This window comes from Corvus kubaryi, unplaced genomic scaffold (genome assembly GCF_017639235.1).
Source record: "Corvus kubaryi isolate FWS band 111438036 unplaced genomic scaffold, C.kubaryi_AGA036_p1.0 split1-37296, whole genome shotgun sequence".
Classification (NCBI taxonomy): Eukaryota; Metazoa; Chordata; class Aves; order Passeriformes; family Corvidae; genus Corvus; species Corvus kubaryi.
The window spans coordinates 15,790,182-15,817,973 of NW_024582075.1; the positions used below are offsets into that span (position 1 = coordinate 15,790,182).

General features: G+C 36.6%; 1 protein-coding gene across 50 annotated transcripts in view; it reads left to right on the plus strand.

Annotated features, from left to right (window-relative positions):
- Positions 1 to 27,792, plus strand: part of PTPRD (protein tyrosine phosphatase receptor type D) — a 1,187,501-nt gene that overhangs the window by 1,073,292 nt on the left and 86,417 nt on the right. For 21 of the 50 annotated variants that reach the window (XM_042012906.1, XM_042012907.1, XM_042012909.1 and 18 more), the window contains 7 exons: positions 2,813 to 2,930; positions 7,803 to 8,390; positions 8,816 to 8,916; positions 9,826 to 10,079; positions 14,671 to 14,761; positions 20,666 to 20,875; positions 24,169 to 24,329. In XM_042012906.1, the coding sequence (XP_041868840.1) occupies positions 2,813 to 2,930; positions 7,803 to 8,390; positions 8,816 to 8,916; positions 9,826 to 10,079; positions 14,671 to 14,761; positions 20,666 to 20,875; positions 24,169 to 24,329 (1,523 nt within the window). The remainder of the gene's footprint in view (positions 1 to 2,812; positions 2,931 to 7,802; positions 8,391 to 8,815; positions 8,917 to 9,825; positions 10,080 to 14,670; positions 14,762 to 20,665; positions 20,876 to 24,168; positions 24,330 to 27,792) is intronic. The other 29 variants (XM_042012887.1, XM_042012889.1, XM_042012893.1 and 26 more) reach the window with 3 other exon arrangements.

Sequence of the window (27,792 nt, forward strand, 5' to 3'; positions counted from 1 at the left end):
CTGGAGTGATTGGGGTGTATGCTGGCTTATTCTCCTGCCCCTCTGGCTGTATCTTCTGCCCTACAGTATCTAACAGCGTGCGGTAAGCGTTAGCCAGGACCCAGCACATGGCAATGAGCTTTTCCTTTTCATCAGCGTTGGTATTGCAGCTTTCCTTCAGATACTTCCCCACCTCAGCTGGATTCTGAATTTGTTCAGGGGGAAAGTTCCAGGCTACTGGGTCAGAAAACTGCTTCAGGGTCTGGCCTATGTCCTCCCACACCCCACACCACTTAGGATTTTCCACAACTGGGGCAGGTGTCCGGGCAACCCCTCTGGAAATCTCAGCCCTTATTTTAGACAAGCTGGAGACTACATAGAGGAACCCTGCTAGATAACATAAGAAAATGGTATCTTTAACATCCAGGGGAAACCGGACACTTTCAAAAGGTGACGTGCCAGATCTGAAGGGGAAGAAGGAGATGAAGGGCTGGGAATTATCATCCCCTGCTTTTCCCTAACGAACTGGGTGTAATTGCTAATACATTCCGAAAGGAAACTACCAAGGCCAGAATGGAAAAACGACATACACATTCTCAATGGTTTCCATTAATTCCATCTGACTTCGAGAAATCACTAGCACCAGGCATATTAAAATGGCAGTCCTGTTTCTTATTCCTGACTTATAAAAGGTGTAAGCCAGGGAGCTGCCTGCCCATAGCTGTGGACACGTACTTGTGGTTAGGTTCCACAGAAAAATTATTAAATCAAACTGCATGGTCTTACTGCTATAGTTCAATACAAAGTGATTCAAAGCAAAATGTTGGTGGGTTGTTTGGGTTTTTTTTCCACTTTCACGTGACCCTTAAGTTGGGCGCCAAATTTATGTCTTGGTTTTTGAGACAAAACTTCAGCAGGAAACACTCCGGAGTAAGCGTCTCCTCCAAAGGGAAAAGGGCCTCCCCTTTTCCTCCATCAATGAGACAAATGGGTCACAAGGAGTGAAAGTGGGAAAAAGAAACAAAACTGTTCATTAACACACAAACAAAACAGGGCAGAACAGGTTAAAAAAAACCCTCAAAATACAACAAATTCCTGGAGAGGGAACAGACATGTGGGCTCGGACCAGCTGGGGCCACCCCACGGGCTCCCCGGACCAGCGAGGAGGGAGGGGAGGCAGTGAGGCAAGGGAAAGGGAAGGGAAAAAGAAAAGAAAAAAAACAACAGAACCTTTTCTCAGCTAGCTGGAACACAAAAGAAACCCAAAGAGCAGCACAGCGCTCCTGGTGCACTCCCTCCCAAGCCCCGCTGAGCCCCAGAGCCCCCAAGCCGCTGGGCCCCCGTTAAACTGCCCCCACTCGGGCCTGTGGCCCCGGCCCCGGGTCCATTGTAAAGGCACAGCGTCCTTGGGCATTGAGAGGACAGTCAAGGAATAAAGCGGCTTCATAACATTACCCCGGACATTTTCTTACTGATTTTGGCCTTACATTTCAATTCAATTCTGAGATAGCATCTAAGAAGGGGATCATTTGGTAGTAGATCATTATGTGATGTTTCATTTTGTTGTTTGCATTTTTTTTTTATTTGAGCTGTTTCATCCACTCATTCTGATCATTATCTTATTATTTCTATATTGCTAATAACTGACTATAAATACAGTGCTGAATTCCAATTCCATCCTTACTAAGCTCATATCCACTATCTTGAAAAATCCATATACTGTGAATAGTCTGGCCCACAATTTTTATATTAACTTTTCATGGCTGTTGCATCTGAGGGATGTGTGATTGCACATTTGCTATTTATTCTAGATGTATAAATACACCATCCCTCTGGCAGCATTGAAATTTGGTGTAAATTCATTCAGGCATATGAAAATGCAAAGGAGTAGTCCAGTGGTTACAGGCTGGAAGCTGGGGACTCTGGGCCTGTCAGTTACCTCCAAATACTGTCCCTTTATATTTGCATATGAGATTTATTTATATTATGAGTGTCAAGACTTACTCTTCTTGCTGTCCCTGTAGTAGGACATTAAGTTTAGTAAATTTCTTTTACACCATTCACCATCTTCTGTGTGCCTATGCATGTGTGTGTGCACACATATAAAAAGATATCCCCTTGCTTTGATACTTACAGTTTGATAGTATTGGTGTTACTTTGCACTGGCTCAAGAGCTACTTGTTCTTTAGCTGCTGTCATTTGAGGGCCATCAGATGTATCCTCTGACAAGAGGTGGTGTTTTACATAGTTCTTTTAGACCTGAAGAGTGAGTTTTTTCTGAAGTCCTTTAAGATATTTAGAAGCACAGTCCACCCAGTGACACAGGTTGCAGTGTAAGTTTTATGAAAGTAACAAGGCTTCCTTGCCCAGCTAAACCACCATTATTTACAAAGTGTGCATATAAATGCAACATTTTTCTTACTAGGCATTTTAGAACTATATCAGTGATATTCTGTCAACGACTGAATATCATATAATGGTAAACTGAGTTTCTCGTATCTACATGCGCATGTGTTTCACAATGTCAGTAGTATTCCTCAGGCAAGGCATTTCAGAAGACTTTATTCACACCACTAAGCCTTTGGTCTTTTGCTTTAAACTACCTGAGGCATACTATTTAGGTGTGTGCTGTCTTTTATAGCTTAAGTGAGTGAAATATTTTGCATTATCAAGTATTTCACACAGTACAGTCTGTTAGTGCACTCAAATGCTTGCTGTCACTGCCAGTAGCTCAAAAGTGTAATAGAAAGGGGATTTCTAAAGGAGTCTGTGTTCTCCTGGCAAAGAATCTATTTTAAATTAATTGTTCTTATTTTATTTTATTTCATCTTAGGAAATGATAGTTTCTGGGCTTCAGCCTGAAACCACATACTCTTTCACTGTGACAGCCTATACAACGAAAGGTGATGGAGCACGCAGCAAACCCAAACTTGTATCTACTACTGGTGCAGGTAATACTTACATACAAATTAAGCTCTTAATGACTTTTTCTGCTACTGTTTTGTTCCTACTATTTGGAAGTCTCCTGTTGTGTGAAGAGTGTTTCTAGAACATAGGATTTTCTGTTTCAGTATTTGGACCTTCATTTATTTAGATAAAAATAGAGCCAGTGACTCCCTTTGTCCCTTTCTCAGTTCCAGATGAGGACACTTTATAGTTTTTAGTAGCTCTTCCACTATGATTGGTGTCTTCTTGGAGAAGGAAAAATAGAAATTCAGAGCTGAGAAGGATATTTGAAAAACTTGTAAATGGCTTTCATGATCTTCATGAAAGTAGCAACACTGCTGCCTGTCAGTAAAAACATTGAAAGAACCCATCTTCATGACATTCACAACTTTTCTCAGAAGAATGTGATTATTAAAGGACAGAATTAGAAAACAGAATGAAAGTCCATCCTATGAAACCCTGAAGCCCGTATTGGTTTAAGGGTAATTTAAGGCACAAACTGGGGCAGAATACACCCTGCCACTGAGTTCAGTCTGTGTTTGACCACAGGTGGTACTAAATGGTGGATATCTTGACTGCATAACCAATACAGCAGTTAGCACAGATGGGATGAACCAAACTGCTTTTAGATGAGGAACAATTTTTTCTTTTTTAGTGCGTCACTGTGCCACAGCTTAACCAATTGATGCCACCACAGCTTTAGTGTGATGCTTACCTACAGGTGTTCACAGTCTATAGGTATTGTGTTCGTTTTCAGGGGCTCGTAGCGCAGCCATTAAGGATATTCCATTATAATCACATGTATGATCATTACGAGCTTTCTTAATGACAATGTATGGTTTATGCTAATAGATGAAGTCCAAAAGGCATACTTATTTGTATTTATAGTGACTGACTCAATTTCTAAAACAATCACTGAATGCAGAACACATCTTGTATTAATATCAAAACCATCTGTATCCTTTTCTTGTTAGATCTGAGTCTTGGTGGCTAGATGCACAATGTTTCATTTCAGATCTTAGAATACATTCCAGTCATTACTCTTGGCTATTGCTGAAAACTTATCCTCAAAATTCTTATCTTTCCTGAATTCTCATGCTCTGAGAAAAAAGGTTATATGTATTTCTGGCATGCATGGAACTTGATTTAAGAAAAAAAAGCATTTGATCCATTACTCTTTTTTAAATTTCAATTCCCAGTTTAAGTAAACACAATTACATAAATTATAATTTTATTAGTTCCTAGACATAAACATAGGTTATTCAAATGTGCTTGCAAAATTTAAAGTTTCTCTGCATTTAGTCCTTATTGACTGTTTGTGTGTCATTCTTCCAAGATCTCTGATGTTTCTACTTAAAAAAGATAGAACAAATCCTATGTCCCATATAAACTTGACTGAAGAGCAGTAGAGAATCAGAGGCATGTCTGTAAATGTAACACATATTCTACTGTTCTTGCTGTTTGCTTAATCCTGTGAACAAGTAACATTTGTTCCTGGGATTAACAGCTAGTTACCATTTTGCTCCTTCATACATTTGAGTTTGTATGAAATCTCTTCACTTGGTGTTACAGCTTGCTGTGTTCGGAGTTTTTTTGTAAGAAAAATTCATATGCAGATTTTTGAAAAAAGAGACATTGAATATAGTTCAAAGAGCTTCCTGCTCGCTGTCTTTCTATGAGAATACATCACACAAGGGAAGGAGCAACCTTAACACCAAAGGGTAGTAGGTCTGTAATGTAATCTCCTATTCACTTTTAGTTTCTGTTTGATTTTTTTTCCTAAAAAGGTGGTATTCAAATACTACAATAAAGCAAATGAAGGATCTGACTTTCTAATCTACCTGTTAAAGTTTGAATGACTGAGATTGTATCCATAAGAGATATGAAAGGAGAATGGATGTCTGAACATTTACCAGAGAAGCTATCTGTAAGGTATTCAGACAATAAGTAACTATTCAGCTGTCCAGTTAGTGACACAAAAGCATAATTTACATTTTTAGGCAGGAAAGATTCACCAAACATAAGTAAGCCTACAGGATGGTAACTCAGTTATTAGTAAAGTCACTGAATGCTGTTGATATTTTCATTCAAGAGTGTGGTTTTTTCTTATATTCAGTTTCCTTTCCTCACTATTGAAATCAAGTGGAAGAAAAACTGTTACTGAACATTTCTAAATCAAAGTACTTACTAAATTACTTGGCCAGAAGTTACAAATTGTATGATTAACAAGACCTTGATAAAAATGAAGACTTACTAGTCAGTAATATCATACCATTTTTATGAAAATTTTAATCAGACCTTTAATTTCTGTGTCACAGTAGTTGAAGAATCTCATAGGACAATAGCTTGTCCATTATTGTCATTGTTCTCATACTGGACAGCACTCTTGAAATACAGATTTCAGCTAAAAGAAGAAAGTTTAAGGCGATGGTGTATTTTATAGCAGCTAACAGAAACAAATTATTTTAGGTAATTGGGCAAAGGCAGCTTGCGTGAGCTTCTACTGGTAGTGGAAAGCCATTGCAACAGCAATGTCTGTTGCAAATGGGTATGTGAGATGTCTTGCCATGTAGTAGTGGAAGAGGAATTCACTAAATCAGAGAATATATATTTTTTTTTAATTTTATTTTATTGACAATTTCACTTCTTTTAGGTTCATGGAAAATTTAGGTTATTATCAGAAATTTTAGACAGAGCTATTTGGTGACACAACTCTATATATGATTGCACAAAATCCTGTCATTTGTCCTAAAAGATTGTAATATTCATAAGTAATCAAACTAAAAGTAAATGTTAGCTGAAAGCTGTCTGGAAAAAAAAAGAAATCTATCTGCTTTGCAACATCAGATAGGCTCGATGGTATTTTAAAAAAGTGACCATTGTTATTTACTATTTTAGTCACAGGGAATTTTATTGGATAAGTAAGCCTTATTAGTTCCCTGGTTCTGATCAAGAGCAAGTACTAGTTTCTTCCTTCCTCTGTAGTTACCGCAAAGGTTAAAATGTAGTTCTAATTGTGAAGTCCACCACAAGAACAAAAAAAAAAAGGCAATTCATCACAAAAATAATTTAGTGATACTTCCTGGTAATTTCTCCTCTAGAAAGCTGAAGGACTTACTATTCTTTTTAGGTGAACTATTCTTTCCCCTGCTACACTGGTACAAGTAATAGCTAGAATGCAGAGAAAAATATGGCCTGCAAAAGGCCTTCACAGCCTTCTCATTGTTCCATCAAGACTTGTAGTTATCAATGAGGAAAAGTCAGAACTAATCAGAGAGATCTTCTTTACATAGCAGAAAGTGTGGGAAAGCACTCACAAGATTCCACAATAATGCTGCAAGGTGAACTCAACTTTTAAAATCAAAGATATTTGGAAAATTTATATAAAGCTTACCTATAATTGTTATGAAATTAGAAGCAATGTCTTGACTTATGACAGATGTAATGAGGAAAGAGCTTACTAAATGCAGAATTTTCTTCAAGGCATGCCATTCTTCCCTCCTTACTCCTAATTCTTTATGGAATGGAGTTAGACCTTCTGACAATAACAATCTGATTTGCTGGGTGCCTGAGAACTGAAGATAAGTAATAAAATCTATTGAAGTGTTTAAATACAGGAACCAGAGCTCACAGTGCAGCAGTTACGTTCGCACAGGAAGGCTTCGAATGCAGATGAAACTAATTAGTCTTTGTTGAAGACTATGTTGTCATCACAGTACTACTCCTGAAGCTGTTCTACTCTCTTGACCTCTCAATTGTCAGGCATTGGTACAAAATGAACGCCAAATTTCTAAATAGTATGGATATGTTTCATTATCAAATAAATCTTTGTAATAGAAACAGACTTCTTTGAAATAGAAATATTAATGAAAATATAAATTAAATGTATACAAATGGACATGAATAAATTAAAATTAATCAACCAATCAAATAGAAACAGTAAATGAGAATTCATATTGGGATTCCAGAAATGTACACTGTATAAATTGTATAATGGTATTTCTGGCTTGATTAGGACTAATTCAGTCCTCTCTGGACTGATTCAATCCTCCTCAATGTCCATATCACATTTGCAGTCTGTACTTCTCTAAAAGACAAATCACCAGTTTGGACCAATGGGTCCCAATGAAGATTGTGACTGTATGCAGTGTGTAGGTTAAGAAGAGCTACCAATTTAGCCTTCTTCAAAAGAAATCAAGTTCATGTGCACGAAAACCATGCTGGAAAATAAATCATATGTGATAAGCCATGTAAAAACATTAAATTCCAAACCTCTCCACGCTAAAACAGTGGAGGTGGAGGTGATTTGTGTATGGAAACTAGCATAACAGGTTCCTGTCATATGTAGTAATGATTTTTGAGGGCAAGGTTGTTCTGACTTCTACCACATTTTAACTATTAATGATAAGAGTTATGTTAAACCTATCTAGAAACTTGTAATTTCTTCATAAATTATTTTCCAATTTACAGGAAATGTGCCTTAGATTAAATAAATGAAGTTTTTTTTGTTTGGTTGGTTGGTTGGGTTTTTTTTGCAAACAAGGATTTGTGAGACAGAACCATTCATAAGACGTTTGTTGGAAGTTTTACTTCTTGATTTGTGTTCCTAGATCCTGTGCCTCTGATTGTGCTCTGTATTTAGAAATAATGGTAAGGGAAGAAGACAAAAAAGCAGTAAATGTCTCTATTGCTGCAGTTCCTTATACTGTATGACCTAATAGTGCAGGAGGCAGACACTATTTCTTCATTAGGATAGTCATATGTGGAACTGAGTTAGGGAAGAGAAAATATATCCCTATTCCTGCTAAAACTAGCCTCAAGAATTGTACGTGCAATTGTGTTTATATCTATCCTCTTCAAATAACATTGTGCTACAGTTCCAGGCAAACCTCGGCTTGTGATTAGCCACACACAGATGAACACGGCTCTAATTCAGTGGCATCCTCCTGTGGAAACTTTTGGCCCGCTGCAGGGTTATCGCCTGAAGTTTGGTCGCAAAGACATGGATACATTAACGACCATGGAGTTCTCAGAGAAGGAAGATCACTTCACGGCCACAGACATTCACAAAGGAGCTTCTTATGTCTTCAGGCTCTCAGCTAGAAATAAAGTGGGCTTTGGGGAGGAGATGGTTAAAGAGATTTCTGTTCCTGAAGAGGTACCCAGTGGATTTCCCCAAAATCTCCACTCGGAAAGCTCTACTTCTACATCAGTTCAATTAACTTGGCAGATGCCACTCTTGGCAGAGAGAAATGGCATTATCACCAAATATACCATCTTGTACAGAGATATCAATGTTGCTTACCAGCCAGTTGAGCTCCCTGTTGTTCCTGCTGATACCACTATGACACTTTCTGGCTTAAAACCAGATACCACATATGATGTAAAAGTACGTGCCCACACAAGCAAAGGGCCTGGTCCATATAGTCCAAGTGTCCAGTTCAGGACACTACCCGTGGATCAAGGTAGGATTTGTCTGCTTGTGGCGTTGACCTTTAAAGGAGTATCAGTCTTTGGATATCAGTGTTTTTGAAGGTGTAAATAAAACTGACCGGCCCATTCATAAAAATAGGTTCATCAAACACAAAAGGTAAAGTATGTAAATCTTAATATGTTTTGGATGCCTTAGAATTCAGTTGTCCCTTGCCAAGCAAGTTCTGGCTAACTTCTGCACAATATTTTCAGGTAAGGAAAATGTGCGTAGTGGGTTGTCACTAGATAAGAGTGAGAATGAGTTTAAATGTGATCTTTAAATATGATCAAACAGGTAGGAGAATTGAATCCTTGTTGATTTTTGACATGGAAAACTAATACTCCCAAGTAGCAGTGGAAATATGACAAGATCTGAGCTCCAAGATGTTGTTTATATACATTGTTTCTTTTTTTCCAGCAGTGTTTGCAAAAAATTTTCATGTTAAAGCAGTAATGAAGACTTCTGTTTTGCTGTCCTGGGAAATTCCAGAAAACTACAATTCAGCTTTGCCTTTCAAAGTAAGTTACTCTCCATTTTTACAAGAGAAAATAACAGAAACTAGGTAATGTCATTCACCTGATTAAGTAGCTTACTGAACATGTAGATTTTTTGGGAGTATCATTGTTTCTAAGATTGCATATTTATCAGCAGTGTTGAACCAAACTGTTAAATTCAGTCATCTGGGAATATGAGTTGTCCAGTAATGTGGTAGCGTTTCCAAGTAGTCAGGCTCATACTGGTTAATATGCTGGTTAATATTATAAGAATGCCTTGCTAATTTTTCATTCACTTCTACAGCACTTTAAAGAAAACAGGGAAAGAAAATAAAAATTTTCTTCTTTTTTCCTAGTCCTTTCCATACTGACTGGAATTGAGTACCATTTTGGGTTTTGTCTCCTCAGTGTGCAACAACACATTTTTGATTTACAACTCTTTTACTCCACTAACTATAGCATTATCCAGGTACAGACTCAATGTAACATACACTCTGCTTGGAATTTCTTCTGCTTCATTCTTAATCACTTGTGTCATCTCAGGCAGTGGCAAGTGAAGAACAGTATTTTAGGAACTAAATGGTACAAAAACCTTTCTAAATAAGGAGTGTGAATGAAAAAGTCAAGATACTTTAACAAGAGTACCTTGCTATAAATTCTGGGTTCAATAAAAGCTACTTATTTTGGAAAAGTGAAATTGAATTTCAGGAGTGTTTACATTGCTTTAGATTAATGTAGTGGTTTGTGTGGTTTTTTCCCCTGAAAGTGAGAAGTTTACTTACAGTAGTGAATTGAGTACTTTTTTTGTTTTACACCCTAAAATGCCCAGGAACTTTCTTTTTAAATTTACAGCTAGGTTGATTCCTGAATTCAGTGTGACAGCATCATTTGCCTTCTCCTAGTAACCAAAACTACCTTTGTGCGTTAACTTAGATCCTTTATGATGACGGGAAAATGGAGGTTGATGGACGTGCTACTCAAAAGCTGATCACAAACTTGAAGCCAGACACGTCATACTCATTTGTCCTGACAAACAGAGGGAATAGTGCTGGAGGTCTTCAGCACAGAGTAACGGCAAAGACTGCACCAGATGTACTTCGCACAAAGCCAGTCTTCATTGGAAAGACCAACTTAGATGGCATGATAACTGTGGAACTTCCAGAAGTACCCTCAAATGAGAATATAAAGTAAGTGAATGAATGGCATACCATTGTTTTTATCTCCAGAGAGATGATTATTCTAACTCTTGCTGGTGGACCATGGCTTTGTTCTTTATAACAGTACAGAGACCTCAGTGCTCTGCGGTAGTATTTGAACTAATATCGGTGTAATATTTATTATAGTAAACCAGGAGGTGCTGTTGACTCTCTCAAGGGACAAGAGGTGTTACAGAGGGGCCTCTAATCTATAGATAGATAGATTGGAACACTGGGCAATCATGAGTGGCATTAAATTTAGCAAGAATAAATGTCAAATTCTCTTGTAAAGGTCCTTGAGTGCACCCAACAAAGGGCAACGAAGTTAACAGAAGGATAGAAAGGAATGTTCTGTGAGGAGCTGCTAAGGGCTTTGGGCTTGTTTAGCTTGGAGAAAAGAAGGATGAGGGCTGACCTCCTTGCTCTCTACAGCTTCCTGAGGAGGGGAAGTGGAGCAGCTGATCTCCTCTTCCTGAGATCCATTTACATGAGGCAATGCCTCAGAGCTGCATCAGGGGAGGTTCAGATGAATTAAACATTTCTTTACTGTGAGCGTTTTCAAACTGGAAGAGGCTTCCTGGTGAGGCAGTTAATGTCCCAAGCATGTCAGTGTTCAAGATGTATTTGAATGATGCCCTTAATTTGTTTTAACTTTTGGTCTTCCCTGAAGTGGTGAGGTAGTAGGAATAGATGACGGTATGTCAGCTCCAACAAGAACTTCTAAGTTTGTCATGTACCAGGTATGTAAGACTTGTATGGAGACTGATTGTCCTTCAATTTGCAGATTTTTCTCTGAGTATTTTTGTGTTTCATCATGGACTGCAAAATGACGGATTCAGAAAACCAGTTATATTTTGAACAATATATCATCTCAAAAAGAATGGATAAGCCATCAATGCATAACTACCCTGCTGTAGCTCCTTGAAGTACTCAGAGTTTTAAAGAATTGTTACTGTACTTAAATTAATTCAGGTTAATTAATTCTGATGGTTTTTATTGGGATAAAAATACCAGGTCCTCTCCACTGGTCTCAGAAAGAAAACAAGTGATTTTGCTAAAAACATTGGAAGTTTTCTAGAGGTTACATAGATTTTGGGAGGGAACAGGTGGTGTGAAAATTTAAACAACAGAAATAGGACTAAAGACCTGAGAGCACAGGTCAGCAGGGATTAGAAAGGCTAGACAATAAAGATTTGCCAGGAAAACACGAAGCATGATACAATCAAGTGTTATTGCTCTGCTTATAGAGATTCTTGTTGGTCTGTAGAGTTCCCATATGTAATGTAAAAGAAATGGGGAGGAAAATGAACCAGTCATTAAATGCTGTTGGGGATTCAACTGGTCCTCTCCCTGGTGGATTTTTGCAGCTTTGTAGAAAGCTGCTCCCCTTTTTCATTACTGACGGAAGATTTTGAGGCGGGTAAGGTCAAAAAATAAATGACTTTGAAACATTAAAAGGATGAAAAACTGAAAAATGTAGTCATTATCATTAGATTGAGTAAGATGCGGTCAGTAACAAATGCAGCTAAGGAAGACTGAAGATGGAATGAGTCAAAAAAGATTTATGAGGCAGAGCATTCACAGAGAGAAAAACGTGCAGGATAGCTGATGAAACAGTAGCAGAAGATAGCACTGGAATAAAAGACAATTCCCTTCTTTTTAATAGTGTAAAAAAGTTAAAGAGGCTTAGTTGCATCAGAAAAGGTACATTAAATCTACAGGGTCCAACTGCCAATTTTGTAAATAATGTATCTCCTACTCATACATGTATTTTCTAAGAAGATTTGATCAGGCTTGAGAAAGTAGAACACAACAACAAAGATTGCTTTGACCCTTGGAGCAGGCATACCAAAGCAATTACATACTGAACAGAAAAACCTGACCTGATGCTTGCTAGAATAAGTAAGTTTATTATGCATTAGTCTTCTTATGGGAAGAACAAATTCATGTAGTAGTTATGTTGACATTTTTAGACATGCTGTTTCTCTGTTGGTACATTATATATGCTCAGGATTGTTCCTAGCTTAAAATGAAGTACTGAGAATTTTTCAGTAATACTAATTACACAGAACGTGAAACAGGTAACGGTTTGTTCTTATGAAGTATAGATAATGAGTTTGACAGTAATGTTATAAAAGGCTTTGTAATCTTTGTAATTAAAATGGTAGTATTTGTCAATGTTTGATGGTGATAGAAATTCGTGCATAGAAATTCGTGCAGAGTTCACCTTGTGATTAGGAAAATGTATCTCTTTTGCTCATCTCAAGGGAGCAAATTCTTAATTTTTCTTTGTTTTAGTATTTTGGGCTATTCCAGAGCAATTTTTATCAGTAAAGGACAGTTCATGTTTCTCTGAATCTCTTACGTCTTTGTAAAGTCTTAAGTAAGAACAGAGTTTTGTGGAAGACTTTGGCTTTTCAAACACGCAGTAGATAAAACAATATCCAAACAAACCCTTCATTTGTCACCCCCCCCCCTATTGCCCCCCCCCCCCCCAAAAAACCCAACCTAAAAAGAAACAAGCAAGTAATGAAGTAAACTGTAAAAAAACCATGTTTTTCAGGACATGCTGCATTTTCTGCAGTTAGCTAAAAATCACAGAACTTTGTTGTCTGTCACAATTTGCAGCACCGCATATTGGTGTGAACATTTTCATTTTTCTGCTTACTATTGATCTATTTGTTCTTTCAGTTTAAATTACTCTGTGTGTGCTGGAAGTCTTAGTAGATTTTCAAAGTTATGGGGGAGACTTTCATGAAGAAAGTGAGAAAGAGAGTGAAAGTTATATTTACATGCTGGCTGTTCCTTGATTGAAAAGAAAAACGTATGAACACTCCACTAGCTTAAAAAATAAAAAGATGATGAAAAAGGAAAGAAAAGGAGGAGTATGTATCTTTGATGTTTGAAAGGCATAGGGGGCAAGTTCTCGTTTCTTCTTTGTCTTGATTCCTAGGCATCTGTTAAAGATATGTAGGTTGTTATTGTATACATGGATAAGTCAGTGTTTGCTAGGATTTGCTATTCAAAATATTTTTAATAGACCTATGCAGGTTTAAAATCTGGGTTCAACTAACCTTACAGTTTTGCATCTTTTTAAAAGATGGCTTATAATATTGTCACTAGATGAATGCATGCCACAGATGTTTTTTGAAAATACTGGAATACAGCTAGTGAGCACTAGTTAAAAATCTGTGGGCAACACTTCTTTCCAGCACTCCTGTTGGAGCTCAGTACTTCCACAGAAAACTTCCTCAAATTTCTTAACACAAGAATTAATGAATACATGTAATTTCTACAGGAGCTGAAAATCTAAAGTTTTGTTACATTTCTTCTATGGGAAAGAGCTTTCAGTAAGAAGAGATGATTAAAATGGATCAATGGCTTGCACTGGTATGGTAAAAAAGTTTACGTAGTTGGCTTAGACTGAGATGGTTTTTAGTCAATTGTAAGGCAGCTCCTTTTCTGTAGACTCCTTTTTTGTTAATTACTTAGGATTTTTAGCTGCACTGCATGAGTAAAATTAATAGTTTTGCAGAAGGTTGAACGGGTTGTAAAAAAAAGACCAACTGGAAGAGGAGATGGCCCATGAGACAGTAAAATTATTTTCCATAATGGGGACCCAGAACCACCTTAATAAGCTCTTGTTACTAGAAACAAAGAAAACCAGTTTCTTTCCCTCTCCCCTGAGATGGAGAGTGTTTGATTTTTTGACAAGTGCATTGATCAAGAAGATGTATATTATACTATTCTGCATGTCCTGCTGCTGTGATTCTACTGCTTCTTCCTTCACACTAATGTGAAGTTAAGGATCTGCCTGACACATATCCAGGTTTTGTGAAGTAAACAATGAAAGTACCAGATCTCTGCCATACTAGAAAATACAATTTACTAGTCTCCAAGGGTGAGGAGGAAGGACATATTTTCAGGAAAATGTTTCTGAGGAAAACCAATAGATGTAATTTGCAAATCCTAGCTATAAAAAGAGCATGTATCAAGCTCTCTTACTTGACTGTGAACAGAATACTTAGGTAGCTAAAGCTGATGGCTCTCGATTGCCAAAAGGGAAGAGCGTATGGGTGCAGTGTATGTCAGGTTTGCTTTCTTTTCTCTTTATTATAATATTGGCACTAACAAATACATTTTGTTAACCTACTACCCTGATTATACATTAAAATAGGGGAAGATGGGTTGGTAATTGAGATTTAAATATATGGTAATATATTTCAATTTAGGGCTTTGGGGTTTTTTTCCCAGTGTGATGGTGGCAGCGCACAAATAACCTATGGCTCTTGTGTTTCATGTAGGCATTTTAGTACATTATAATTAAATTTTTTAATAAATATTTATTTGTTTACACAAAAAGGCAGGTAATTGGTGCCATTTGTTTGTCAAATGCTTTACCATTTTTTTTCAAGATTGTGAATGTTTACAGCTATGTTTGGAAGGCTGCAGTGCCATATTAATGTGCAGTTTATTCTCAACATACCACTTTTCTTTTAAGTTCCTCTAAACAGACCTACTCCACCAGTTTATCTATTCCTTTTCCTTCAACTTCACTTTTGTCCAACTGTTTCATTTACAGAGGCTATTACATAGTTATTGTGCCTTTGAAGAGGTCTCGTGGAAAGTTTATCAAACCATGGGAGAGTCCAGATGAAATGGAACTAGATGAGGTACTGTATATGGTTTGGGGGGTTTTTTTCTTCTCCTTTATTAACGTAGCAATCTTGCTAGTTTTATGTAATTAACTCAATGGTTTTAAAAGTTTTGGTTGTCAGGATACTTTATATTGGTATTTGAATTAGCCTGTGGAGACTAAAACAAAAATTCAAATTACTTAAATGAGAAGACATTAAGTAAAGACATTAAGTTGCAATATAGAATACCAAATGTCTGATATTTGTTGACACTAATATTTCATTCTTTTGCTGTTGGAAAGAGTGATGCAAAAGTGCAGGAGGTGAAATGAGTTGTCAGCAAAAGCTTAATCACCAACAATATGAACTGTAATAAAGGTCTGGTTCATTAGAGGTGTTTACTAAGTCTGTAACAAATGCTAAATTGTAATTTGTACTGCAGTTTAACATTTGACCTTCTGGTGGTGTTTTTACCTGATTTTCATATACTGTAATGCTTCTGGTTAGAAGTAGCCTCCATTCTACCAACACTTTGTGGTCAAAAATAAATGCATGAACAAGGAAGAAAAGAGCAATATTGTGTCATCATTTGAAACTATAAATGACATTAATCCAAAGGGGGGAACTACTTTCATTTTAGATATAAGCCCAGCAATGGCAGAAATCAATTCAGTACGTTATTGATACAGTAATAATTCCAGGAAGAGTGGTATTCACCTCTGTTTTCTGTTTTACTGAAGGACAGTATAGCTCATGCAAACTTGTCTTTCTTCTTTCAATCTGTAAATTTGTAGTAGTGCTAATGTTTATGATTTTAAAGCTCTTTCAAGGGCCCCATATGAGAGACTTTTATAAAAGTCAGGTGGTGGTATTATTATTGCTCTAGTTGTATCTGGCCAAGATTTTAGATGTCATTCTGATGCTATGGTAATTTGTGCATGTAATATCTCTGCAATTCAAAGACCATAATCAGGTGCTTTTTTACTCCTGATATAGTGATTTTTTGATTGGATCCCATTTATTTTTCTATTTTCTTTTGGTGGATTCAAGAGTTTTATGTTACAGAGGTAACCTCACCATATGCTTCGGCATAACACATTCGGCATAATTACTGGGAAGTGTTTCTCTCCTCCCATTGTCCAAATGGATATAAATTTCAGATTTTGCACCAAAATATAGGGAAAATAAAGATCTTCACCAAACTAACACTATCGTAGAAAGTATTCAAAATACAAACGGAATTCTTTCAGTCTTTATCACAACAATAGGCAAATCCTTAATCCGAGGATTAAAAACAACAGTTCAGAGGAGGGCATGATGACTGGCTGATTCAACCCTGTGTTTCTTCTTGAGCAGTTTCATTTATGTGATCATCTCATTTCATTCAATTGCAACAATGGCTTGCTTTGATCTATTAACTTCTTCCCTTTGAAAGAACTTGGATGGTAAATGCCATCAGCTCATGATCATAGTCATAGGTGACATCAAATACAGTTAAACAGTAAAACTCTGACAGCCTCATCCGTACAGTAATGGAAACTGATTGAGTATTGCCACCCACTTTTAACATCCAAAGACTGTAGTCACATTCAGCAGCATTAATAGATTAAAGGATAGGTGCCAGATGACATTGAACTTTCTGGCAATTAAATTCTATGGGAATCTATGCTGATTCCCATAACAAAGGGCCATTTTAATCATCCCGCAAGTTGTGTTGCCTTAGTCTGTATAACAGATTGATAAAGAGCATTTATTAATTCAGAAATATTTGTGTCAGAATGGGTTGTTTCCCACTTCTATTGATATAATTGAGCCCACATTGTAGAATTAATGATGGAAGAAATAAGGTATGCATTCAATGGAAAATGAAAATTATTTCTGATAAAGAGCTAAACCCCTTGATATATCTTTTACAATTGCCTCCAACACATATAGCAAGAACTGAGTAGGGAAAAACGTTAAAAGCAGGTAGCAACTGCATATCATGCTAACACCTTCAGCTTCTATTATTTAGAAGACTGGTTTGCTTCCAATTTGGAAAGTATGCTTTTTATTAAGTGTACTATTCCTGACAAGCTTGTGAACACACAATAAATACATTTGGAAAAAAATAACAACAACAACCCCCCCACCCAAAAAAACCCACCAAAAAACCTGAAAAAAACCCAAAACCAAAAAACCAGCAACAACAAAAAACACCCAAACAAACAAAGCAAACAAACAAAAAAAAGCAAACAACAAAAAAACCCCAACCAAACAAAAAACCAAAAACAAAACAGAACCAAACCAATGTGCTCCTCCCCCCCCCCCAAAGAACCTATTCTCTGAACAAATAGTTCCTTATGGTCAAGTGAGGATACTTGTGCATATTTATATTTTTAGTATGATCTCGGATATGTGTCAAGTATCAGAAATGGTTGGGCAATAGATTTTTCGAAGAACTATGTTCCAAGTACTTTGCTTAGATTGTCAGAAGGAAAGTATTTGCTAATAACACAGCTCTGGAATATTAACTGAATTACATAACTGGGCAGTCCAAAAAGACTCTTCAGCCTTATTGTAGTTACCTAATCTTCCAGTTCCTTGAACCTCATCTCTGAAAAAAACCAAGACAGATGCCTAGTTTTAAAAGAGCACATAATGGACTAGATGTTTGGTATCTGAAAAAAATAATTATCAGAGATTCGGTCCTTTTTTACTAACGCAAAATTTCATTTTATTTATCATGAGGTCTAGTGACTTTAAATAGGCAGGTCACGCAAATAAATGAAACAGAAAAAAATATTATGATTTGCAGTAAGTATTACCTAGTAGGATTACTTTAGATCTGTAAGCAGTAAAATCTAAACAAAGATTTCCATGTTAAGTCTTAAGTGAATTCAGTAATTTTGTTGAAATCTGTGTATAAAGTACAATGGGAGATATATAAGCAAGTAATGATATTTGGCACCATCCCATTTACATATGAAACATAAATGAGGCTGGAGGTTCACCTGAGGTCTACTCAGTCATGTGTAATCAGTCTTACTGACAAAGTTTTTATCTTCACACAAACACACTAAAGTTTAACTGGCCTTTGGTGGTGAATAACCACCTTTGAAAAGTTGAACTGATTTTATTTGACTCAGGCTAACTAACTTTTAGCATTCATTGCCAAAACTCAGTTTCTGATCACTCTAATACTGTATTTCAGCATTGCGTTTTCTTCCACTATATGTATTTTCTGTTACTATTTCAAATGCGAGAAATAATCAAGATTAAACATTCTTCTTTGCCTCTCAATCTCAGTCTAATTTTGATTGCAGTACTCCTACCTTATTTTGACATTTTATTATGAGTTATTTATAATCTAAATTGTAAATATGCTCTAATCTGGAAACATGATAAAGAATTTAGTTGAGGCAGACACACAACTTTAAATTCCAATGGAAATGATACATGGAAGTACCAGTTATAGTCAGGGATGGCACAAGCTGTATACCTCTACTAGAACTGTAGCATTTGTGGCTCCTGACTTTAAGCTAGCATACACTGTTGCTACTCTAGTATTTAGCTTCATGTTTCGGCACGCTTCCAGACAGCCAGTGCTCAGCTCTCTGCGTAGCCATTGTTATAAAATGCGGCATCATACAGAGACAAACTTTTCAGAGTGCTTCCCTCAGCAATTCCTATAAGGCCTGATCTAACCTGGAACCAACTTTGATTAGTCTCTGCCTCATGTTCTGCATTTAGTAACTCTACCTGGGGCATAGGAAGCTACTAACAGATGCGAGAGTCACCTTCAATAAAGTAACTAAACAGAAATCTCTTCAATATTACGGTTCTCTGCTGCCCTCATTTTTATACGACGCAAATTGACTCTAGCTGCTCATTAAACTATTTCGGAAGAATGAAAGAGAAATATGGACTGCTGATTGGAATAGTGTCCTTGAGTAATGAATAATGATTTCTAATCTCAAATTATGGCCAGTTCTTTTTTTGCTCAGGGGATCCATTGCACTGTACCAGCTTTTGTGTCATGGCATGGAAATTGATAGAGTTAAATGGATGTAAAATCTCTGCAACAGGGAACAGACTCAGCATTAGAGCTGGAAAGCAGTTGACTGGAAAGCAGTAGATCGTTGAAGGTGTAACATCCAAATGCCCTCAATATTAAGGAAGACTGGATGCAAGTGGATGCTTGCTTTCATATCTGTCTGTAACCTTGAAATATTTAAGTCCGCGAGAAGGGGTATCAAAGTATTCAATATTAAAAGCTTCTTTCTCAGCAGCAGAGTGAATATTAGATTTCTTTATTTGCATTGGAATTGTTAATTATGTAGTTGCAAAATACAAGATCCCATGAGGGAAAGGCAAAAAGATATGCTCACTAAGCTGTGGCATAAATCAAGAGGGCATTGAAGATGCTGAAGGGCCTTGAGGGGAAGCCATTTGTGGAGTGGCTGAGGTCACTTGGTCTGTTCAGCCTGGAGAAGACTGAGGAGAGACCTCATCGCAGTTACAACTTCCCTGTGAGGGGAGGTGGAGGGGAGACACTGATCTCTTCTCTCTGGTGACAGTGACAGGACCCAAGGGAATGGTCTGAAGTTGTGTCAGGGGAGGTTTAGGTTGGATATTTGATAAAGTTTCTTCACCCAGAGGGTGGCTGGGCACTGGAATGGGCTCCCCAGGGAAGCGGTCACAGCACCAGCCTGACAGAGTTCAGTGTTCTCAGGCCCATGGTGTGACTTTTGGGACTCTCCTGTATACAGCCAAGAGTTGGACTCAATGATCCTTGAGGGTCTCTTCCAATTCAGCACATTCTGTGAGTCCATGATTATGTGGAGAGCTTCCCTGACTAAACATGTACTTTAAAATTAATATATATAGTTAAGATTAGATTTTAGTATCTTTTTTTTAAATCTCCTTCTCACTCTGGAGATCTGTCTCCTCCTCCTAGCAATGAATTTTGTGCTAATCTACTGTATTACAACTGTTAGTATGCTAAAAAGACTAAACAACTCTATGACTTTAGAAAACTTTGTGATTTAACTATAAGACTACAGGACACTGAATAAGTTTCAAAAGTGAAAAACAAGGAAAACCATAAAGAGGCTTTAGAAGTCATTATTTATCACACAGGAGAAGTTCAGACTCCCTGTTATCAAATCAGACTAATTTTTGTGGAGTGGCTGTATATCTAAAGCAATAAAAATATCGAAGAAGCATTTGTCTGATTTAATAAGTAATTCATCAATAGATTATACTAGCTGAGTTTAAGTTCCTTTGTTAGTTAGTATATGTTTTCTAAGTTTGAGCCTAGCATCTAATCTTGTCACAAATGTACTGATGTAAATTTTAGCTTTGTTCGTCAGAAGAAGTGATTCAGTCACCATCCCTGGAAATATTTAAAAAGATGTGTAGTTGTGGCAATTAGGGACATGGTTTAATGGTGGACTTGGCAGTATTAGGTTAATGGCTAAACTCAATCTGAAAGATCCTTTCCAACATAATTGTTTTAATGATTCTATTCTATGACCGACTTTATATAGATATAGATAGATAGATAGATAGATACATACATACATACATATAAAATATGCAGTACAAGGTGTGTATTTATACGTGCTCAGAAAAGGTATATTGTTTTCTTATCCTTTCCCCACCTCCTCCTAGACACAACAGTATCTAAAAACTGTGTTTGTAGTCTGGGCACTGCAATTTCCTCCTAGTATCTTATCTTAACAAGAACGACAGGAAATTGGAAGATTTTGCAAGAATTGATTTAGTAATACTGATATGTCCCATGAAATGTGGATAAATTGTTTTTTATAGTTCCTGGTCATGCATTAAAATTTCTCATTACACTGTCGATAAGTTACATTAAAATTGTTTACAGTTATCTTTCTGTTCATGCTTGCTCTTTCTCTCTCTCCCCTTTTCCTTCCCTTCGTTCTAAAGCTGCTTAAGGAGATAGCTAGGAAACGCAGAAGCATTCGTCTTGGGAGGGAAGTTGAATTAAAGCCATATATTGCAGCTCACTTTGAAGTTCTTCCTACGGAATTCACATTGGGGGATAAGAAGCATTACGGTGGATTTGAGAATAAGCAACTGCAGAGTGGTCAAGAATATGTCTTCTTCGTGTTGGCTGTAATGGAGCACTCAGAATCTGTAAGTTAGTTAATGTTTTTCAATCTCGAAATTACCTTGCACCATCATGAAAACGTTTTTTTCAATGCTTATTCCACTTCCCTAAAGTTTTTTTTTTGTTACATGTCAGAACACCTTTAAAGCAAATGCTTCCTAACTCAGTGCCCATTAATTCCTTAAACTCTTCTATTCTGCTTTCACCTTTGTGTGGTATTTCTGTGTATAACTGAAACCGAAGAATGACCTTTTATTAGATGTGCTGTGATCCTTTGAAAATTACATGCTGTGTTATTTGTGAGCATGGACACAGCTCCTGAGACATGAACTTTGCAGCAGGATCTTTCTCTAGGTGTTTAAAAGAATTGCTGCCTTTTGATGCTACCATTGAATAATGGTGTAGCATATACAGGATTCTTGGAAAAATCCATTGAGCTAGACACATGCACAGCTACCCTCTTTAGTTACAGTCATTCCAAACAACTTTATCAGTAAATTGTTTGAAAGTTAGAAAATAATTCAATAATAGGGAGAATTCCTGAGGTAAACTAAATAATGAGTTGTCATTTCTCTTTACTTAATTCATTTTGTAGTTACATCCCTTTATGGGTGAGTTAACCTAATGTGTGTAATGTATTAAAAAAGAAAAAAAAGAGGACAGATATAAGACTTCTGAAAGGTGCAATACATATTAGCATTTTAACTTACAGTGTGTAATACAGTACATTTCTAATTGGTAACTAAACCTGACAGGTACATTTGCAGGTTCAATCACTTGAAACTCCAACACCAATACTCTGAATTGTAGTCAAATGCTTGCAGTGTGTAACACTACAATTCCTTTCGTGGTGTCAATGGACTGTGCCTACTTAAGCACAATGAGAAACTAGTTCCACTTTGGGTATTTTTGGATACATAGATTCACTTGAAAATAAAGTAAGTGCCTCCTGGAAGCTCTAACATAAATTCACTTTTTGAGACAGGCTGCCTAGACAGATAATTCTGAAGGTGTTGCATCAAAAAGGTTCAAACTGGAGAAGGTAGATAGCTGCTGACTATGAAGTTAAGTGGCCATAAATGTGTCATAAATTACCTGTACTAAAATTGATCTTCTCAATACAAAGTGCAGTTTCTTGGCTTTTTTTAATATTAATTAAGGTATAAATGACCTAAATTTATTGCTTTTTTAGAAATCAGGATGAAAAAGTGGGAAGAAATAGGTTTGTAAACTGACACATAAGGCAAGACCTGTATAGGGTCCTGCTCTTGAAAGATTTCAAAAGACATTACTGTACTTAGGCTATGGATAATACGTGGTTTAGCATGCCATCTGAAACATTTATGTGATTGAGTAGCATGAGGTAGTCACAGACTGTGAAGAATTTTTAAGAGTGAGTGAGATTCAACTTTCAGTGACTTTCAGTGTTCCAGTGTATCAGTTCTCAGCATATATAGCTGGTTTTCTTCTAGGACTACAGGCCCTACTGATGTATGATTTGTAACTTGTAAGGGATGTCTTTCTTGATATTCTGATGTTACATTTTACATAAGGCTTCTTCTTCAGAGAGCACAGAATTTCTCTGTTGATTGGTAGAATAGAGAACTTTAATTAAAAGAGGTCATGGGAAGGTCTGAATTTGTTTAACTTAGTAAAAGGGGAGCTAGAGAGCTGTGATTAAAATCCATAAATATGTTAAGGATGTCATCAAGAGGAAGGAAAAAATAAGATAAATTTTTAAAATCAGAAATGAGTTTAAATTCGTCATTAATACAGGATGGTTGAAAATTGAAAGCAAAATCCTATTTATTGAAGAAAAGGTAGTAAGTGTTTATACTGTTGCCCTCAATATCCATCTATATCTTTTTCCAGGCATTTTTGCTGTCCACTCAAAAGCAAGAGGCTAAATACTAAGAGTTTCTTCTTGTAGCAATGAACCTTTTTTTATCTTCTGAGAATACTAAACCTGGGGGAAAAAAAAAAAAATCAGTCTGCTTGGGTGTTTCAGGAGTGGAACATGAAGAGTCCCCAATTTCCAGACAATGATCACAGACTTAAAACATAGGGAGGTTTTGGTGCCAGGTGCCATGTGTAGTAAAATGCCATAATATAACTGGAGACTGTTGGCATAGGTGTTAGTTCAGTAAATGTAAGCACCTCAGCTTTGCCCATCCTAATCCTATATCACCCCCAGACACTGTTGTAGCCCAGAGCCCAAAACAAGGCCAAATGAAGTGTAAAAAACCGTCTCTCCTTTGGTAACACTTGTCATGGCTTAGGGCGTCTATCAGAGTACAGTACAAACATAAATGGAAGCTCATCTCCTCTCCCGGTTATCTTACTCTGTCTTGGCTGACATTTCTGATCTACTACTGAATCAAGTTTTTAAGTCCTTTGCAAGAGCTGTAGCTCAAATCCTAGTTTAGTTTAGCTAATGAAGACACTCCAGCACAGAGAAGAAATATGTACAAACGATTCTCCACTTCTGACTTTCCTGTAACAGAGTTCTTAAAATGATCCAACTTTAGCAGGCTGGCTCTTCAGCCTCTCCAGTCTGTAATTTTAACTCTGCACTCAGCCACAGATCAAATATCTCAGGTCAGTCAAGAATTTAAAAAAAAAAAATTCTCTTATCACAGGTCTTATCCTAGGCCAGCTGGCCTTACACCATCTAGTAAAGCAAAGATTTTCAGCAACCTCTGTTGGTTCATAATTCTAGTTTCATCCTTATGAAAGACTGTTTAGCTTCCCTTCATATTCTACAGTGAATTCCCCCATTTTTCAGTCTTAAATTCAAGTTGTCTCCCCCTTGTGAAGGTATACTCTGTCATAGAGTTTTTGACTGGTCAAAATGCACTGTGCTATTGCCATAAAACCCTTTTCAAGGAACCTCCTACATTCAGTCCCCTTTATCTATAATTCTGTCAAAAGTACCCTTTCATGTCATGCAGGAAGGAAGTGTTAAGCCAATATGAAACTAAAACAGAACCCAAAAATGAGTAACTGGTGGGTTATAATTCTCAGTGTCCTATTCATTTTCCCATTCTCTGCTTAAGTTCCAAAGTGCTCTGCAAGGACTATGCTACATGATTTGTCTGCAGATCACTGCTAATATGTGGAACACAAAATAAAGGTGGTAATAACAACACGGTTTTCAATTTGCAAGTTTGTATTCTACCTGGCTTCAAGAAAAATAGCATTTCCACTTTGCTGTGTTCATTGCATCATTATCTTTTATACATTTATCTTAGATGTGGGATAGTTAATATTTTAAATGTATTCCTTTGTGATTAAGGAAGAATTATTTTTATTTTCATAGACCATGTATGCAACAAGCCCATATTCAGATCCTGTTGTGTCAATGGATCTTGATCCCCAACCAATTACAGATGAGGAAGAAGGCTTAATTTGGGTTGTTGGACCAGTTCTTGCAGTGGTGTTTATCATCTGTATTGTTATTGCTATACTTCTTTATAAAAGGTACGTTTACCTTTTAGTTTTCTTACTATATATTTTCCCCTGTATATTGGTCACTTCGTAATACTGTTCCACACTGTATTTTTGTGCTACAGTAGTAACTGTCATTGCTTTGGGATATTTTGAAATTTATTAATGGTTTCCAGAATGCTGCAGAAATTTTTGACTGAAAGTTTCCAATAATTACAGGTATGTGGGTACATTTTTCTGCTGATGACACTATATTTAACACTTCTGCCTTTAAATGTTTTTTCCACTTCGCATACATTTGTATGCAAAGATACATTTGTATGCAAAGAAAATAAATACGTGCTTGCACATAAATATGTATGGAATTTGCACATTTGACTTTTTAAAACTTGTTTATAGATGTATAATAGTAATACATTAGGGGTTACATTCAGCTTGTTGTTAAATGTGATTTTCATCTCCACTCAAGCAATCTGAATTTTAACTTTTGACAGTTGGCCTCAATTTTTGTAATGTATCCATATGAATTTGAAGCTCTGATCTGAGAGATTAAAGAGACATCAAATAGCTGTTTCTACTAATCTTGCAATGAGATCAAATTCCACTCATTCTTCTTTCACTATGACACAGATGTAGTTTTGCTATTACACAAAGGACTTCCCTCGGCCTTAAAATATACTCAGTGAAAACTGTGTATGATGCCATAATTTTTATATAGCAGCCTTTTACAGTGTAAATGAGTTAACAGGGGTCAAGGTATTAAATCAAAACCAAAGAATAAAACTCAAAAAGGTTTTTTTAATTTTATATTTCATTCCTAATACATTTTTGAAATATATTGATAAAGTATATTTGAGGAATATTATAAAGACACTGCAAATTTCTGGGGAGGTGGCACACTCAGAATAATTTTATTAAATGAAGTATGTCTTCTAAAACTGATGGCTATGATGCTGTTACCGGCACATAAATTTTTAAATACAAGTCTGTATCCTCTTCCCACCTTCAGTGTCTCCAGTCAAATACCTCTAAAGTTTCATGAAGAGAACTCTCTTCAGGTTTTGGAAAGAGTTCTCTGTTCAACAGTAAACAACCAGTCCAGAGTTAACTTCGCCTTTGGATTCCAAATAGATACACACTTATAGAATGGTTTTAGGGCTGTAATCATACTGCAGCACAAGACATAGTCTGCTGCTTGCAGGTGCTCTGTCTCCTGAATGTTTCTGTTAGTGCACAGTGTTAGCCAATATAATTAGTTAGCAACTCTGTTTCTGTCCATCACTTCAAAAACTGGTCATTGGAGACATGCTAAAAGCAAAATACTCCTTTTGTCTGAATATTTTGAAGTATTAAAAGTAAATTGTCTCCCCTACTACAAAAGGTATCCAAACAATAGTATATTAAGCAGATGTGCAACTGCTTCTGGAGTTACTAATTACATTTATGGAACCAAAATAACAATCTTCAAATCTATTACCAAAAAAAACAACCAAAAAAAAAAAGGAAATATTCCACATATGAGCAGGTAAGATTTGCTCATCAGTAGTGTGAAGAGATTGTCATTCACTGAGAATGGGGGACATATTTTCCATCTGCTATTTACTACGTGTACTAGAACTGTTCGGGCAAATGTCCATATGTATTTATTTATTTTTCTATTTTCAGCTTTTTACTCTAATTTGTTAAACAGCACTGATCTGGCAAATTACCTCTGAGAAATTATGACTGCAGTTTTAGCAGCCTGTGGTCCTCTATGAGCTTTCATTTCTGTAAAAATGTAGTATATAATTGGATTTTTTTTTCAAGAGTAACCTGAATGCAAGCTTAGTGCTAGATTTTGATAGACTTACTGACGGTACAAGAGCAATGACAAGACAGTTGGGATATTTAACATATTGCTTAGAGAAAACAGTGAAATTTAATTTCTGAGCAAAATGAATTCACTGTGGCTACAGGAGTTAGATGGGAAAAATATGTTTAGAAAAAAAAGACGGCAAACAAGCAATTCTTATGGATACAGAAAATTTTATAAGTATATTTCTAGAATATATGGAGGTTTGAGTGCAACAAGTATGATAGTGAGAAAAGAAAATGAAGGTAGAGGGCATCAGTCTAATTATGAACATATATGCAAAAAATATTGAAGAGGATGTTGTTAAAGGATATGCAGTGCAAAGAGGACAACCAAGAAATGACTGTGTCTTCTGAAGTGCAAAGAGTAGTAACTCAAATAAAGGTCAACTATGCTTAATTCCCTTTGTCCATAGAAACCTTTGTGAACAGACTTGGACCACTAAGCTCATGATTTACAATACTACTTAGACATTTTAATTACAATCACAGAGAAATTATGACTGCAGTTTCCAAAAGAATTTTATGGGGAGAAGTCTTGCCCTTCTTTAAAACAGACATTATTAGATAGTGTGGATAAGTTGCATGGGTTGGTTTGAAGTGTATTTAACTGTGCCAAAGACAAGGAATGCATGTGTGAACTCTTTATTATTTGTTGCTAAGTTGTATAAAGGTTATTGCCTCTGCATTTATTATTCTTAAAATCTGAAAGCAAAGATATTTCATAGACAGGTTTTTGGATCATATATTAGAATATAGCCAAAAGGTCATTGCAGCTTAGTAAGTAACAGTGATAGATGGGAAAAATACTGAAAGAGTACCTTTTATTGACATCAGACATACTTTCGATACAATAGCCAATACAGATGAGGCCAATTAATAAATATACTGTGTGCGAGCTCACGGATTCACAGAATCAAAGGGCCACACCTCTGGAGTCTGCCTCATCCCAGCCCTGTTCAGAGCACGGCCACCTGCAGCAGTTTGCTCAGAGAGATATCCATGCAAGTTTCGTATAGCTGAGAATGGAAACTCAGTGACCTTTCTGGGCAACCTGGGCCCATATTCAGCTATCCTCACAGTAAAAACTATTTTTTCCTGAGTTGTGGTTGACTATGTCTTAGCAAATGGAACTGACTTGGCCATTAACCAGTTCAGTGTTCTCTGTCCTTGCAGCAGTGAAGCCACCCTGCAGATGCAGTGAAGGGAGACAGCTATTTTGGAGCAGATCGTTCCATCTATTAAACTTTATAAACAATCAAATCAAGAGATCCAAGTAAATTAGATAAAACTCACTTCCTGTTTGGCCATTTTCTTGTGGACAAGAAAATAAATCTTTTCTTTGTTCAAACATGGAGTATCGTATACAGCATAGTAAGATGTATATCCAAAATCTCAAACAAAAGCAAACCTAGCTAGATAGATGGTGTTAGATAGATAGATGTTTCACCCTAGACGAAATACCTAACCTTTAGGAGGTCTGCTTGAGTCACAGTTTACATATATTTTAAGTGTGTGATACAGGTTCAATTACATAGGATTTTGTTGATTAGGGACTTAGTGAGTGTTAAAGAGCTCTAGAAATTGTATAGTGTTTCTCAGAAATGGAAAAACTAGATAGGAGAGTGAATGTCCCCATGAGGCA